The 16,896-nt window shown below is 54.2% G+C and overlaps 1 protein-coding gene across 4 annotated transcripts; it reads left to right on the plus strand.

Annotated features, from left to right (window-relative positions):
- Positions 1-1,853: 1,853 nt before the first annotated feature.
- GPRIN1 (G protein regulated inducer of neurite outgrowth 1) lies at positions 1,854-16,884 on the plus strand. Of its 4 annotated transcripts, none has more exons than XM_082456328.1 (3): positions 5,497-6,290; positions 8,607-8,758; positions 12,924-16,884. In XM_082456328.1, the coding sequence occupies exon 3, from the start codon at positions 13,090-13,092 to the stop codon at positions 15,928-15,930; it is 2,841 nt and encodes a 946-aa protein (XP_082312454.1). In that variant the 5' UTR covers positions 5,497-6,290; positions 8,607-8,758; positions 12,924-13,089; the 3' UTR covers positions 15,931-16,884. The 4 variants fall into 4 exon arrangements, with proteins under 4 accessions (XP_082312456.1, XP_082312454.1, XP_082312455.1 ...); XM_082456329.1 differs by having other exon boundaries at positions 8,607-8,700; XM_082456330.1 differs by lacking the exons at positions 5,497-6,290; positions 8,607-8,758 and adding an exon at positions 1,854-5,486.
- The last annotated feature ends 12 nt before the right edge of the window (positions 16,885-16,896 follow it).

Here is a 16,896-nt window from a genome sequence, read left to right on the forward strand (position 1 = left end):
ACTCACGCCTCTCAACACTCTGCCCCACTGGAGGCCCAGACCCATTTTTTCAGATGAGGAAACTAAGGCTTTGGAAAGCAAAGGTCCTATGGGTCAAGGCTTCTCAGTAGAAACTCCATGGCTCTGCACTTGTTAGCCATAGGACATTGGCCTGAAACATGGAAAAGAAGATTTAAAAGCATAAATGATTCCATAATCTGTTAGTTGCAGAAGGGTAAAGAGAAAAATTTTGTCATGATCCTGCTGCACAACAAGCCACTAGGCAGGCCCCCTACCTTGCCACTCCCCCATGCCACTTCCAATGCCCCAACCATGGCCCTGCTGTGCCCCACATTTCCCTACCTTGTTCCCACCATGCCCAACTGCAGCTTAACTCCAGCCCTAATGCTTACCTTCCACAGATTGGACCAAGAAGCCTAAGTTTGGTTCCTGGCTCTGTCACTTCAACTGTGTGACCTTAGGTGGTTCACATAACCTCTTTGAGCTTCAGTTTCTTCAGCTCAAACGTAAGGATGATAATTTCCACTCCTAGGGATGCTATTAGTCCACTCTAGGACTAATAAGAGAATCAAATGCAATACTGATGAGAAAGTGCTTTGAAACTGTAGAATACTGTAACATGTGAGTGATCAATTAGAATAGTAAATATTGTCATTATTGTTGTTATTAAGGCCAAAAGGTGGGGCAGGGGAGCCAAAGTGGGCCCTGAGATCAGAGAGGGAGCCCCTTGCCCATGTCCAGGCAGAAGGATCCACTTCCCTGGCAGAGTGAGGCGCGTGGTTGGGTGCTGCCTGAGAGCACCTGCAGGCCACTGAGGAGTAGAGGAGGGCACAGAGACCCTCCTGTGCCTGATTCCTCCTGCTCAAGTGCCCATGCTCCCTGTCCCCACCCCCTACTGCCCCGCTCCCTGTCCACCACGCAAGGCCCATCTCTGCCTTCAAAATAGGCTTTCTGGGCAGAGTAGGGGAGAGGGCTGCCAAGGAGCAGCTGGGCCATGATTCAGCCTGAGTCACCCATCCAAATCCCAGGGTGGCCCCCAGCTGGGCCGGGGCCTACAGCTGCTGGGGGGATGGGACCTTTGTGGGCAGCAGGCTGTGCTCATAGGTGCCTGGACGAGGGGCTCTCATGAATATCAGGGCAGTGCTGTGCGGGTCTGGGAGTGGTGCATATGAGGAGGTCAGGGTGAGGAAAATGACCCCATGGACATCAGTTACCTGCACTGACGGAGGAGGCAGGGTTTGTGTGTGTACACACGCACACCTGTGCACGCATGGGTGTTGCATGTATATCTGACTAAATGAAGAGGGGCTAATAGTGTGGGCAGGAGTTTGGCTGCCAGCTTTGTCACTTTCTGTGTGACTCTGGCAAGTTACTTAACCTCTATGAACTTTTGTTGCCTTATCTGTGAAATGGGAATAATAATAATATCAATCTCAGATGGTTTTTCTTAAGGGTTAAATATAAAGAGATGACTGTAAAACACTTGGGCAGTCAGTAAATGGTACACCACCACCACCACCAACACCATCTAGGGGATACTGGGTTATACCCTGCATGCATGAGGATGGATACATATCTGAGTGTTTGTATCCAGGGCTGTGTCCATACAAGCCTCAGGGGGTGGGGGGTCTGGGTGAATGTTTCTTGAAGGAGCAGATGAATGTGTGTTGTGTTTGCACCTCTGAAGCAAAGAGAAGAACTTTCCAGAAAGTTGGGTTTATATGGCATTGCCCACCATGTGATCCTGCCCACCCTCCCACCTCTTTCTCCTTCGCTCCCTCCCTCTCTCTCTCCCCTTCTCTCTCTCTCTCCTCTCTGTCTCTGTTTCTCTCTCTCCCTCACACACACACACACACATACACACACACACACACACACCCCTTTCCTAGAGGCTATGGTTTGCTGAAATTTGGCCTAGACCAGGACCAGTGTCCACGCAAGGGGTGAGGAACTGTGAATGCCACTGTACTGGAAATCTCAGACCTTCTCAAGGCCTTTAGTCTCAAGCAAAGCTGGAATGGGGGCCAGATCCCAAGGGTGATGTGCCTGGGTTTGAAAGCGGGACCGTGTGTGATGGAGTAGATATGAACATGAGATGTGCGTGTGTATGTGCATGTGTGTGGCGGTGGGCCGGGGTGGCACTGGGGGGTGGCTGCTGTCTCTGCTGTGGTACAGTCTGCTTGTCTCCATGGTGCCTGTTGCCACACATGCTTGCTTTTCAGAAAGTCACTGGGATTGTTTATTCCACCCCCAGCCTGGGCGCCAGCCAAGGAGCTGCAGGCACTTGTTTATCTTCTGGTGTGTATGAGTGTATATGGCTTCACGGAGGCAGACCAACCAGAGATACGCACGCACACACACTCACACCGGAGCGGGTAATCATGTTGGTTGTCACAGGATGAGCCTGAACCCTATGAGCCACAGTCTGGGCCCAGGCAGACTCGCTCCACATGGGGACAAAGATGACCCTCAGCAGCTCCAGGCAGACACACCACCAATTTAGCAACCCCTAAAGCTCCAAGGAAGTGGGAGAGCCAGTTGCCCTGGCTGTGGTCCTTTGCTCTACCTCTACCCCCGGAACTAATCACTGCACAGTGATTGGCCACGCCTGGGTCACTGCCCCTCCCTAAAAATGGCAGTGGGTCCATCCCACTCCACCACATGGACTGGAGTGAGGAGGGGGTTCCCCAAGGAAAATGGAGGTGCTGTGGTCAGACAAGGGTACACAGTGCTGGGCTTGCCAAACCCTGGCATCCACCACAAGTGTTACACTATGCTTGGTGCTTGGGGTTTTTTTTCTCCCTACATCCTCCTCAGAGCTCTGAGAGCTAAGAATTACAAATGATGAAGTTGAGGCCTAGAGAGACCTCAGTCAAGGCCACACAGCTAGCAACTGGCAAAGTCAGAATGTGAACCCACACTGCCTACCTCCATGCCCTTTTTGAGCTCCCACTCCGCCTTGGCAGTGTTTTGTTTTGTTGTCTGGAAATTTTCATTTTTAAATGGGTTTTTTATCAACAAGTCACCGTGGAACAAGAGTGGTTGGAGCATGGCAAAGGGCATCGATGGAAAAAGGCCCTGACTGTGCCCATGTAGTAGACATGGCCAGAGCTCTGACTACATCCCCTCAGATGACCATACTATTTCTGTGCCCACCAGTAGGACTCCCAACAGCCAGTACCCGCATCATTATCAAAGAGCTGTCCACGGGCTCTGGAACCCACTTTGTCCACATGCACTGTGGGCTAGAAGTGCTTGGGAATTAACACACAGCCCCATGGGCTGGCTCTTCACCAATGTCTGCCAGATGCTGGGATATAAATACACCAGCTCCCTTGCCCTCAGCCAGGGGAATTCTGAGATGTGCATTTACCCCATTTCCCAAGACTTCCTGCAGGATTAAGCCTCACTCAACCACTGTGGTAGCTGGCTTGATAACCACCTCTTATTGGATGCCTTCCCTTCCTGGGTCACCTTCCCACTCCCCTGCTGGTGTCCCTGCACCTCCCAAATAAACCATATTCCCTGAATCTTCATTTCAGGGTCTGTGAGCTGCCCCAGGGTGCTGGATCCCATCCTATCCTTCCACACTGAGCATCTGGGCCCAGCCATTATGATCTCCTTTCTTGGCATCTTCCTTTCCCTCTCTACTGGCCCCCTCCCATCAGGACTTCAATGCCTCCAATGCCCCTGTAGAGATTATCAGATCCCCTTTCTCCCTCCAAGCCCAAACCTGAGAGTCATCTACTTGCCCTCTCCACCTCCTTGCTCCCATTAACTCATCAGTCCCTGCTCCATCCCCACCCCAGTCTGGCTTCCACCCCCACCACTCCACTAACCATGCTTTCATCAAATTTCCATCATCTTTTTTTCAAGTCCAGAGGACAACTCTCAGGCTGTATCTTGTCTTCCTGATGCAGTTTACCCTGACCTTCTGGAATGTTCTCTCCCCTTGGCTTCTGAGACATCACACTCTCCTGGGTTTCTTCTGGTTTCTCAGACCACTTTTTCTCATTCTTCTTTGCAGCCTCCTTTTCCCTTAATGTTGATGTTCCTCAGGATGGGCCCTTGTCTCACCCTATTTTGGCCTGTACTCTCCCCTCATGTACCAACACACCTCTCCTGACCTCCATCACCAGCTCCCTGGTCTGTTGCCAGGCCTGGCCACTTCAGAGCTCAGTTTTGGACTCGGATGTCTCAGTGTGGCTGTTTCACAAGTCCCTTCTTTCCCCAGGGTTCATCAGGTATCTGTCCTCCAACCATTTGGCTCCCCAAGGCAGAACCTCAGAGGGGCAGCAGAATCCTCTCTCCGCTCACACTCACATCCACCCCATGACGGAGACGTGTTGACTTTACCCCTAAATAGTTATCAGATCTGGCCCCTCCCCTCCATCCCAATGGTTCAGGCATCATTACCTCTCACCTGGGCAGCTGCTACGGCCTCCTCACTCCTGCCCTGATCCCGCTCCCATCCACACTCGCCCTGCCCAGGGGTGGGGGTGTGGGGGGCTTTTTAGATCACAGCCACGTTCTTGCTACTTTTCATGTCTTGTGAACCTGCCCAAGCCTCGATGTCTTCATCTGTGTCATGGAGCCAATGATGTTTACCCTGAAGGACTGTAGGGAAAGTAAAATGAAACGATGAGCGTAGAATAGGGTTTGTAAACTGTGAAGCGAAGTGCCATTGTGGGCAATGAATGAGCAATTTTCAGGGCCAGAGACGTGGGGAAGCGCCCTTGCATGAGTGTTGTCCGTGGTGCTGAAAATTGGTTCTGTGCTCCCGTTTTTTGCTTCCCTGCAATGCTGGCTAAAGACGTCATACGATAGATTTTTTTTTTTTTTTCCTTCATTTGCCATCTAGATTTAAAAAAAAAAAAATTTTTTTTTTATTTTAACAATCACGGTGACTTATGGTTCACCAGGTAAGTGAGAGGAATAGAAAGTAAAGGTGAAGCTTGAAGTTTCAGGAGTTAGCTTCGCTACTAACGCAGACAAGTGATTTATCATCAGTATCTCAGTTTTCTTATCTGAAAAACAAGGATATAATACATTAATATTAACTTGCTTATAAGTGATTGGAAATTGAAATTAGATGAAACCGGAAACAAAATTAAGGTAACGTTAGTTGTTAGGTTAACTTGCGGGCTTTACCATAAAAACACTGCACCTAAATAAGCATTATATTAACGTTAGTTGTTACCATTTTTAGTAGGTGGTTTCACAGTACAAGCGAGAGGGCTTTATCACCTCTTGGCAATTACAGACTTATTTTTTCTCCTCTGGGAAGTCAAAGGGGAGGGGACAATTTCTCTGCTTAGAAAGGTCGAGGCAGGGTGGGCAGCAAGTCCTCATGTCCTTGGCAATTCAGATTCAGCTGGAAGGCCCTGAACACCTACTTCAGGCTCCTTCGTCCTTCCAAGACCACTTACTGTGAGGTGATTAATGTTAGTCCCACCTTACAGATCGGGAAATTGAGACTCGGAGAGGTGAGATGACTTGCTTGAGGGTACCCAGGAGGAGGAGAACCCGGCTTGCACAGACTAGAAGGTGGGAGGGCACCCGGCTAGGGAGGCCGGTAGCGGGGAAATCGAAGGCGCTCCCCCCACCACGCAGGTCCCTCCACTCCCGGGAGCGTGGGTGGAGGCGAGACAAAGGGGGCGGGGGCGGGGCGAGGTGAGGGGGAGAAGGCCGGAAGTGCGGCCAAGGCGGAGGCGGGAAATTCCGCGCAGGGGGAGCTCGGAGATCGCGCAGACCTGGATCCCGCTCCAGGGACCGAGTATCCGCGGACAAGCGGCTTCCCCTCTCTGGGCCCCAATTTCCTCCTCGGTGAAACAAGCAGAGAGCGTTCACCGGGCTGGATTGAGTGAGATCTGACAGCGCGCCCCTCCCTCAACAGGCGCGCAGCAAATAGGCAGCCTCTCCGCCCCTTAGTCTCCTGTCTGTGAAATGGGAACCAGGTCGAGGAGGGCGGGGAACCCAGGAGCCCAGCGGCCGTGGTGAGGGGCGGTGGGCGAGGGGCGCCCCTCCCTCCTTTGGGCCCCTGCTTCCCTGCGGGCACCGCCCCCTCCCGGGTTCTGAGGCCGCGAGTCGGCCAGTGCGCATGCCCGGGGCGGGGCGCGGGGCTGGAGCGCGGAGCCGGCGCGGGGGACGGCGTAGCGGAGTCCGCGGTCCGCCCGCCAGCCCTGCCGGAGGCAGCCGAGGCAGCTCGGGCGGCGGCGGTGGTGGTAGCGGTGGCGGTGACGGGAGCCGGAGCGCAGCGCGCCGAGGAGACGGAACGGCGGCACAGCCGGGTAAGCGCCGCGCCTGCACCTGCTGCCCGCTCCAGGCGGGCGGTGTCGACCGCCTTCTTCGGCTCGCGGCTGCCCCACAGCCGCTGTCCAGGGTCCTCGAACCTCCTGGGTGGCGGGGTTTGGGCACCGTGAGCAGCGTGTCTGGCGTGCGCCCGGGTGAATGTACGCGCGCGGCCGGGGCGGCGGGTGTCCATTTCCAGGTTCCTCTCAGGGGCGGGGCGGGGGTGGGTCCGCAGTCCTGGCCGAGCACCCGAGGGGCCCTGCGGGCCAGCCTGCCCTGTGTGTAAGACCCCGGCCCCGCTCCTGGCCTCGCCGCTGACTGCCGCTTTGTTTGGCGCCGTGATGCGGGAGGGGGCGCTTCCCGCCACCGCGGGGAGGGGTCCGCCCGCGTTGATTCATTTTCCCCCTGGAGCGAGCTCGGCGCTCGAGTGGCTCTATTGGCATCATGGAGCACATTCGCTGTCGCACGCTCAGTGTGGAATACGCTCTGGGGCTCCATCACACACACTGTCACACACTCACCGCTCGAGGCCACAGGTCTACACACACTGTGTCCCTTGATCATTCCATCAGACTCATACACATGGTCACCTGTGCACGCACCCCGTACACCTTTGGTACACACCCAGGCATAGCTACACACTCACACCAGCCATTGCCTATCACAGCACACTCAATTCAGCAATACTCCCCGATCACAAAGCATTCGCAGCCATCCTGCTCTGGCCTGCTTGCGCCTATTCACAGCTGCACGTCATGGTATCCCTCATGTACCCCCGGACCCCGGAGCAGGTGTGTCACACACTCCGTCACACACTTTTAGCTTGCTCTCCACACACACACACCCACTCCTGCATGTCCAGTCTTGCTCTCCTGTGGATAGATGGACGGATGGTCTGGAGGCCATTTCTGGAAGGAAGACTGGATATCACCCTTTGCTAGACTCCATCTCCCCTCCAGCCCCAGGGAGGAAGCTTTGCTGCTCTGAGGGTTGTAGGAGACAAGGGGATGAGAGGGTGAAGTACAGCACACCAGGATTGTCACACACACACACACACTCTCTCTCTCACACCTGCTGAAGTACCAGAAGCCTTTGTCAATCTTATCGCCATGGGAGGAGGTGTTTGCAGGTGCCTGGCACCCTGGCTCCAATTAGGGAAGAAATCCTAAAGGGAAAATAACTGGCTGGTCAGGTCTCTGGGCCTGAGTGAGCATTCACAGGGGCTTCTCTGCCTGGGAGCAGGGCACAATCACTTGGGCACATACCCAGGCCATCTCTCCCATGAGTGAGGCTCTTAGGCCATGTGGCCACACATGTGCATACCCACAGGGTCCAAGTGGCCACCATGAGACACAAACACACAGGGCATTCTGCACATACAGGTTGCACATGTGCACACCAAGTTCTTGAGCAGAAGGTAGGAGCCAGGCCCTGGCTCCCCAGGCTGGCCTAAGCTGGTGCAGATGTCCACAAGCCACCTACGTGCTCTCCTGCATGCTGGGTGAGCCAGCCCATACAACTGGGGGTCATTTCAACCTTTTACCTCAATCGGGCGGCAGAAGTGTGCAGGCTCATCTGCTCATAGGGTGTTTCCAAAGGTGGGTTCCCGCACGGAGGACACTCTTGCTTCCTCTCCTAGACGATCCCTCACACTGTTGCCTGTTAGGTCCAGGGGATTGGGAGGACCCTTGGCGTGACCCTGAAGAGCAGAAAGGGGTTTTAAGAGCCAAGCATCAGTGTCCAGGATCTCAGCTGATATGAGTGGGAAGAACCAGGCTTTGGATTCAGACAAAACAGGCTTTGAATCAGAGCCCCCCATCCCAGCTGTGTGCCCTTGGTCAAGTCTTTTCTCCCTCTGACCTCAGTGTCCTCATCTGTGAAATGGGATGATAATGCCCCCTTCATGAGATTGTTGTGGAGTCCAGGTGCTAAAATGAGCCTGAGAATGCTGCATCCAGGGCTGAGCACACAGTGGGAGAGTGATGGAGCTGGGTTCCAGTGGGAGATGGGAGGCGAGGAGGTAGGGCCCCAGGCCTGAGTTGCCTTTTGGAGAAGAGGCTGGAGGATACCAAGGCTTCTTTGAGAGCCCGGAATAGTCTAGCAGAACTGTGAGCAGCAGAGCCTCTGGGAATGGTATCTTGGCAGATCTTAAACCCAGGGCTCAGCCAGCTCTACTAAATATAACTACTTCCTCTCCCCCATTTCACAGATTGGGAAACGGAGGTTCAGGGTGTGGAAAAACTCACCCAAAGTCATGTAGCAAGTCAATGACTAAGCTGGAGCTTGACCCCACATCTTTCTAACTCCCTGGCCAGGCTCTCTGTCCCAATCCTGGACCTTATCCCATATCAGAGAATTGTGAGCTGAGAACTAAGAAGCCGGCCTCTTCCCGGAGGACTTTTGGAAGGGGTATGTTACCAGCTGGACCATGCCTGCCTCTTGGAACCTCAGTTTCCTTCTCTGGAAAGTAAGAACACAACATCTGCCTGGAAGGTGTATGGGATCTGCACATAATAAGCATAGTAAGGGCTTGAGGTCACCTCCCACCTTTCTTGGCATCTAGGTCAAGGGTCAAAACTCAGGTGGCTACAGGCCAGGTGGGTAGCATGCATGAAGGGCTGCTATAAGAAAAATGATGGTGCAAATCAGTGATCAGTGGCAGCGGGCAGTCAACCTCAGTGTCCAGGACACCACTGGGAGGGGTAGAGATGGTGGCTAATTGGAGAGTGTACCCCCATCTAAGGAAGTAGCCACTGCTTGGCTCCAGCTGACTGCTGCCATGCAGGAAGCATGCTCAGATTGCCAAGTTTTAGTTTCCCAAGAGAAGCTAGAAATCTGATTTTTACGTGAAACCTTCTAATTTTTAAATGTTGATGACTAAATTCCTTAAAAAAATTTTTTTAAGCACTCTGAGTTAATCAGCCATGTCCAAGGGTGAGGTTTTGCCAGTTTGTGCCTGTGCTGCTGGCCCTTCCTCCCCTGCCCCCTCCTGGGAGCGCAGCTGGGCTCTGACAGGCTGAGTAGATAAAAACAGGCCTTGCATGTACACAGCCCAGCCCTAAAGTAGCAGAGACGTGCACACCCCTCATCTTTAATTCTCCCTGCAGCCCTGTGCGAGCAGGGGGTAGGTTTGTTAGGGTCCCCACTGAGGAGATGGGACTCACCTGAGGTCACAAAGCTGGTAAATCAGGGAGCTGTCCCAACTTCCTACCCATGCCTCACCCAGGGGGAGGGAGCCTGTTGGAGGGGCTGGTGTGAGAGGACCCGAGGGCTGAGCTACCAGGGGTGAAAGGAAGGGTGGTGAAGACTCAGAGCACACCTTCTATAGCCCTTGGTGACTCCTTCCAGTTCCAGCCCAAGCTCACCATACACCTGCCATTTTTATGCTGATGAAAACCAGATCCGAAGAATTGCAGCAGACCTCTCCTGTGTTTCAAACCTGTCTCCCAGCAGCCTCCTGGATATCTCCCCTATAAGTCCCCCAGGCACCCCAGTTCAACTTCCCAAAACCCAGCCCCCCACCATCCTCTGCAAACTGCCCCTCCCCCCATGCCTCCATTTTGGTGATAACACTCATCCCCCCAAGTCCCATATGCCCAAAGCTTGGGGGACTCAGTCGTGAACAATACCAGCTGAGTCCCCATCCAGGGACCTGAGGGCTAGGTGGGGACAGAGGTGTAAAGGGCTACAAGCAGAATGACAAGAGTTTGGTTAGGGGCAGAACAAGAGGCCACAGGGACCCTGAGGAAGCTGGTAGGCAAAGAAGGCTCACTGGAGGAGGAGGCGTTTAAGCTGAGGACTGAAGGTTTAATAAGAGCCAAGCGGGAAGGTGTTGTAGAGGCCAAGATTGGAAAGAATGTGAACCCATGGTTGAACCCAAAGAGGTTTCGTGTGTGTGTGTGTGTGTGTGTGTGTGTGTGTGTGTGTGTGTGTGTGTGTGTACACATGCTTTGGGGGATGGAGTGCATAATGAAAGATAAAGCCCAGCAGGTGAGTAAATACACAGGGGCTTAGAAGCACATTGAAGAGCTGGAACTTGACCCTAAAAGTAACAGGGAGTCATTAAAAGTTTCTTTTTTTTCCTGTTTTTAAAAAAATATGTGCACACAACCAAAATTCAAGTATTGCAAAAGGGCATTCAGAAAAAGTCTCTTCCACCTCCAGATCCCTGATCTCGCTTCACAAAGGCAATCACTGCTAAAAGTTTCATGGGTTTCCTTCCAGAAATTTTCTGTTTATAAATAAACCTACAGATGTGTATTTGTCCTTTTCCTTGCCTACCCGCATGGGATCCCACTAGCCATGCTATCCTCTGGGTTTTTTTCACTTAATTTATCTTGGGCATCTTACCTCATCACTCCACACAGTCTAACAGCTGTGGGGGAGGGGAAGTCCTCTGTGCTTGTCCCACATTTTACAAACCCACTTCCTGGTTTTCTTCTCATCACCAGCCATGTTCTCATGCACCATTTGTCTGTCTTCAAGACCACCCTGGAGGTGGGCTTGCTGGCCCAAATGCTGTATGCATTGTAAACTTTGATAAGAATTGGTAAATGTCCTTCCAAAAACATTACAACCAATTTACTTCCCCCGAAAAAGCAAGGAGCGTTTTGAGCCAAGGAGTGGCATGGTTGGACTAACATCATAGACAGGTCATTCAGTCATTCATTTAACGAATATTTATTGGGAGCCACTTGCTTACTATGTGCCAGTCATTGTTCTCAACCCTGAGACCACATCAGTAAACACAGCAAAGTCCCCACACTTCTGGAGCTGACATTCTAATGGGAGAGACAAACCACGAGCAATAAACAAACATATGCAATATGGTGGCTGGAGACAGGTACCATGAAGAAAAACTGATCAGGGCAAGGGGAATGGAAAGCGTCAGCCAGTGTTGCGAAGGAGGCTATTTTATACAGGATGGGTCAGGGAAAGCTTCAGGGAGATGCAGATGTTGGGAAGGAAAGCATTTCAGGCAGAGAAGACAGCGAGTGCAAAGGCCCCAAGGCAGTGGGTTCAAGGATCAGCGGGGCAGCCAGGGTGACTGAAGCAGGGTAATCACAGGAGAGCAGTAGGAGACAAAGCCAAGAGCGGTGACAGGGCCAGAAAATGCAGGAACCTGTGGGCTATGGTAAGGAGTTTACTTTTACATTGCATGAGATGGCAAGACACTGCATGGTTCTGGGCAAAGGAGGGACATGATCTACCTTGAGTTTTACTAAGATCCCTCTGGTTCCTGTGTTGAGAAAAAAACTATATGGGGTGAAGGAAAAAGCAAGGATAATCCAGGTGGGAGATGGTGCAGGTTTGGCTCACGGTAGTGGCCAAATTCTCGATATATTTTGAAGGTAGATCCATTATGTTTTGCTGATGGTGGGATGCCGGGTGTGAGAAAAAGTCAAGGGATATTGGCCTGAGCACCAGCAATATGGCTTTGGAGAAGATGGCAGGAGGAAGAGGTCTGGGGGGAATTGGGAACTCTGCTTGCTTTGGCCGCTGAGTGTATAATAAACGAGAGTTGCATGCAGATCCAGCTGCCTGCCAGACCCTCTCCTTGGATATCCCCCAGGCACCACACACTCAGCTTGTCCAAAATGCAACTCCCCCTTTTCCCGGATCTGTTGTCCAGCACCCGCCACCGTAGCCAGCATCCTGCAGGCCACCCCCACCATCACCTCTTACAGCCAGCTGGTTCCTGTTAGTTTCCCTCAGACCTCTCAATCCTGCCAACTCTTCATTCCCACAACCTTCGCTGTACCATCTCTCATCTAGACTATCGCAGAGAAGGGGCTGGGTAAACGAATGAAGAATTAAATGAATGAGAGATTGAATAAATGATTGGCCAGCCCTTCCCCTCCAGCCTCCACACCATCCCTAAGCAATCTTTGAAAACACACATTTCAGACTATGTCCTTTCCTTGACTGTAAACCATTCCCATCTCCCCAGGGCCTACACAGACATAAACTGGTGATCTGCAGACATATTTTGTTTGGGCCACATACTGTGTTTTTTTTTTTTTTTTAATCTTGAATTAATTGGGATATTTTACAGTAAACTTCTATATTTCCCACTTCTGACTGATACTACTAGGATGCATTTCTCCAGGGCAGTACTTGGCTGATGGAGTATGGCTCCCCCTTTAGACAGGGCATGTGCTCTCCACTTTGCCTTAGTCCCCACCACTCCCTATTGTTCTGTACCCAGTCTGTTTCCCTCAATTAAATTACCTACCTGGCTCCTATGGCATCAGAATTTATGACCCATGGCCTAAAGGAGAAAAGCATAACTTCTAGGTAGCATGTTGCATGGGGTGGGCTGATAAGGAAGGGGTGATGGTAGATGAAGTAGAAAAGTTAGACTGTGGCCAAGTTGTGAAGGGCCTTGAATGCCATTTTAGGAAGCCTGACCTTTATCCAGAGGGCCACTGGGAGCAGTGAAGCAGGGGAATGACATAGTTGGGTTCATGTTTTTAGCCCAGACCCTATGGACAGGAGGGGACCAGACAAAGGCAGAGAACATGGTGAGAAGGCCCGCCTGCTAGAAAGAGAGTGAGAAGGAGGAGGCCCAGATGGAGGCTACTCCCCACTGGATCCCCTCTGAGTCTGAGTCTGCTCTCTCTGTGTTTCAGAACCAGACAGAAACCTGGGGCCCAAGCATGGTCATGAGGGCAGTTGGGCAGCGCTGAAGACCCAGCCTGGCTCCAGCTGCTTCGAAAGGACTCCAGCCCCCCAGGACCCCAGCCCACAGCCCTCTGCTGCCCACAGGATGGGAGCCTGGGGGCTGGGAGCCCGGCCATGAGGGACTGCTGCCCCTCCCAGCAAAAGGCCAGCCCTGCACCCCCAAGGCACACCCCTGCCCAAAGCCCAGGCATGGACTCTAGACACAGCAGCCCCACTGGGGCTGGGGAAAGGGCATCCTGCTCTGAGGGCCCTGGCAGGAGTTTGGCCTTCCCCTCCCTGACCTGCATCCCTCCCCAAGAGGCAGCCACCAAGGAGACATTAGGGACACATGGAGCCTTGATCTCAGGGACACCAGAAACCACCTTCTCTGGGAAGCCAGAGCCTGTGTCCTCAGTGAAAACTGATCCTTCATCCTCAGAAAACAGAAATCCTATGTTATTACAGAAGATGGATTCCAAGTCTTCAAAGCAGGCAGATTCCATTTCCATAGGAAAGGAAGATGCCGGGTCCTTGAGGAAGGCAGATCCCATGTTTACAGGAAAGACAGAGCCTGTAATCTTGGGGAAAGGGGATCCTGCGGCTTCTGGAAGGATGGATCCTGTGACCCCAAGAAAGGAGGATCCTGGATCCTTGGGAAAGGTAGATCCTGAGTGCTCCAGCAAGGTGGATACAATGTCCACAAGGAAGGAGTATCCTGTATCCTTGGGCAAAGTGGATCTTGCATTCCCAAAAAAGGAGGAGCCCAGGTATTCAGGAAAAGACCTTCAAGTGTCCTCAGAAGAGGTGGGTCCTGCTTCTGCAGGAAAGACAGATCTTGTATCCTTGGGAAAGAGAGATCCTGAGCTCTCCGAAAAGGTGGATCCCATGTCCTTGGAAAACACGGATTCTGCATCTGTAGAAAAGACAGATCCCGGGTCCTTGGGAATGCTGACTCCAGGGTCTTCAGGCAAAATCAAGCCTGTATCCCCTGGAACAGTGGCTCTGGGGTCATCTGGAAGGGTGGATCCTACTCACTTAGGGATGACAGATCCTGAATCTATGGTTAATGCAGAAACCGTGTCCTCTACAAAAGAGGACCCTCAGTTCCTGGGAAAGATGGATCCTGCCTCCTCAGGAAAGCAAGAGTCCATGTCTATGAGAATGACAAAAACCATGTCTACTGGACAGGTGGATCCCATGTTTTCAGGAAAGATGGATCCCACATCTTTGAAAAACATGGACCCTGTGTCTTCAGGCAAGACGGGTCCAGTTTCTTTGGGAAAAGTGGATCCTGTGTCCTCAGGAAAGCCAAAGGCCTTGTCTCCTGGGCAGGCAGAACTGATGTCTGTGGGAAAGACAGAAACTGCATCCTCAAGAAAGGAGGACCCCGTGTCCTCCAGAAAGGGGGATCCCATTTCTGTGGGAAATACAAAAGCATCATCTTCTGGAAAAGTGAATCCTGAATCATCAGGAAAGATAGACCCTGTGTCCTCAGGTCCAGCGGGTCCCCCATCCTCTGTAAAAGCTGAGGCAGTGACAGGAGGAAAAGCAGATCCACTATCTTCAGAAAAGTCAGGTCCTGTGGCCCCTGGAAAGGTGGGTCTCATGGCCTCAGGGAAGGCTGATCCCCCCACCTTGGGTAAAGTGGACCCTGTATGCAAGGGAAAGGCAGAAACTGTTCCCTCTGGAGACATGGACTCCGAGTCTGCAGGAAAGGTGGCCCCCACAACCCTAGGAAAAACAGTCCAGGCATCCTTGGGAAAAGTAGAAGCTGTCCCAGAGGGAAAGGTGGATCCTCCACCTCTAGAGAAGGGCAATCCTATGAATTCCACGAAGGTGGATCCCAGGGCCTCAGGGAAAGCAGAACCCAAGTCTGAGGGCAAAGCAGAAACAAGGCCCCCTGGGCAGGAGGGCACTGCCTCATCAGGAAAAGCAGAGGCTAAATCTTTGCAGAAGGAGAAGCCGCTGACCTCGGAGAAGGGGGATCCTGGATCCTCTATCGTCTCTGGGAAGTTGGAGCCTGTAGCCCTGGGGAAGACTGACTCTGTGCCTCAGAGAAAAGGGGAACCCCCATCCTCAGGGAAGCGGGCCCACCTGACTCTGGAGAAGGCGGAGGCTTCCTCCTCCAGGCAGGCAGATGACAAACCCTGCGGCTCCGCTTCTCACCCCGCGGATAGCGGGGGTCGCGTGGAGCCAGCGCCACTGCCCAGCTCCGAGACCTGCAGCCTTGGCCAGAAGGACCCGGCGGCCACTAGGGCCGAGAGAAGCCTGGGCCTGGAGGCCGTAGCGCCGTCGCCGGGGCCGCGAACTCGCGACAACTTCACCAAGGCGCCGTCGTGGGAGGCGAGCGCCACGCCGCCACGCGAGGACGCGGGCACGCAGGCGGGCTCGCAGGCCTGCGTGTCGGTGGCCGTGAGCCCCATGTCTCCGCAGGACGGCGGGGGCGGCTCGGCTTTCAGCTTCCAGGCGGCGCCACGCGCACCCAGCCCCGCGCCCAGGCCGCCCTCTCGCCGGGACGCGGGCCTACAGGTGTCACTGGGCGCCGCCGAGACGCGCTCCGTGGCCACCGAGCCCATGACGCCGCAGGCCGCCGCGCCGCCCGCCTTCCCCGAAGTGCGGGTGCGGCCGGGCTCCGCACTGGCGGCCGCCGTGGCGCCCCCAGAGGCCGCTGAGCCGGTGCGCGACGTGAGCTGGGACGAAAAGGGCATGACGTGGGAGGTGTACGGCGCCGCCATGGAGGTGGAGGTGCTGGGCATGGCCATCCAGAAGCATCTGGAGCGACAGATCGAGGAGCACGGCCGCCAAGGGGCGCCCGCGCCGCCGCCCGCCCCGCGCCAAGGCCCGGGCCGTGTGGGCTCCGTGCGCACCGCGCCCCCAGAGGGCGCAGCGAAGCGCCCGCCCGGCCTCTTCCGCGCGCTGCTGCAGAGTGTGCGCCGGCCGCGGTGCTGCTCACGGGCCGGACCCACGGCCGAGTGATCTGCTCCCCTTTTGTACGCCCGGGTTTCCAACCTTCTCAGGCTCCCTTCTTGACCCCAGACCCCTAGAAGGGATCCCCTCGACGCGTGACAGGCCTCCGAGGGGCGGGCAGCCTCTAGGGTCTTATCCTGTCTTTCCAGTCCCCTCCCCTCCTAAACACACAAATGAACGCCCTCTACCCGGCTCCCTCGTGGTCATGAGCCCACGAACCCAGCCCTGACACCCCACTGTCCCCTCACAGCCCTCAGTTCCACCCCCTCCCGGTCACACTGGGCGACCTCTGGGGACCTGCTCAGCACCCACGCTCCCAGCCCTGAGAGCTGAGGCAGGCTCCTGAGATGTCCAGACTGGTGCACTGTGGTCTCCAGCGGCGGCCAGGTCCCCAGAACGGGAGAGACTGTGTACAGAAACCCCAAGTGTGCAAGGATTGACATGTGAGACCCCCGATGTGCAAGGCCCCGGGTGTATGCGAGTGCATGTCCATGCAGCGGGCTGGCCCCATGGCCTGGGCATCTCTTGCATGCTGGTAGTTGTCCCCAGTTCCTGTCTCCCCCTCACCTGGCCCAATCCCCAACCCTATCCCCACCCCCACTGGACACTGGTTCACAATTCCCAGACAGGCCAAAGGCAGCTGCAGGAGTGCCCTGGGGGCGCAGCTGAAAGAGTCACAGAAAGGGGAGAGGGCTCAGACAGGTCCGGGGATCACAGTCAGAGGCTCACAGACAGCCTGGGTGACAGCTGGTCTTGGGTATTGCGGGCAGGATGGAGAGCTCATTCTACAACCACAGTAGTCCCTGAAAGACCACCCTCTCCAGCCCTCCGTCCCCCAGTGCTGTGAGCCCCACAAGTCCCTTGTGACAACTCAGTACCCGTGCCCCACCCCTCCAGCCGCGGTTTTTGGCTACAAACTGTCATAATATATACATTGGTAATAAAATACTCCCCCAACTCTTATCAGCTGTGATT

Source organism: Balaenoptera physalus (assembly GCF_965194825.1).
Source record: "Balaenoptera physalus genome assembly, chromosome: 3".
NCBI lineage: Eukaryota > Metazoa > Chordata > Mammalia > Artiodactyla > Balaenopteridae > Balaenoptera > Balaenoptera physalus.

Coding starts and splice junctions, on each gene's coding strand:
- GPRIN1 (XM_082456330.1), top strand. CDS start 13,090: ATGAGGGACTGCTGCCCCTCCCAGCAAAAGGCCAGCCCTGCACCCCCA.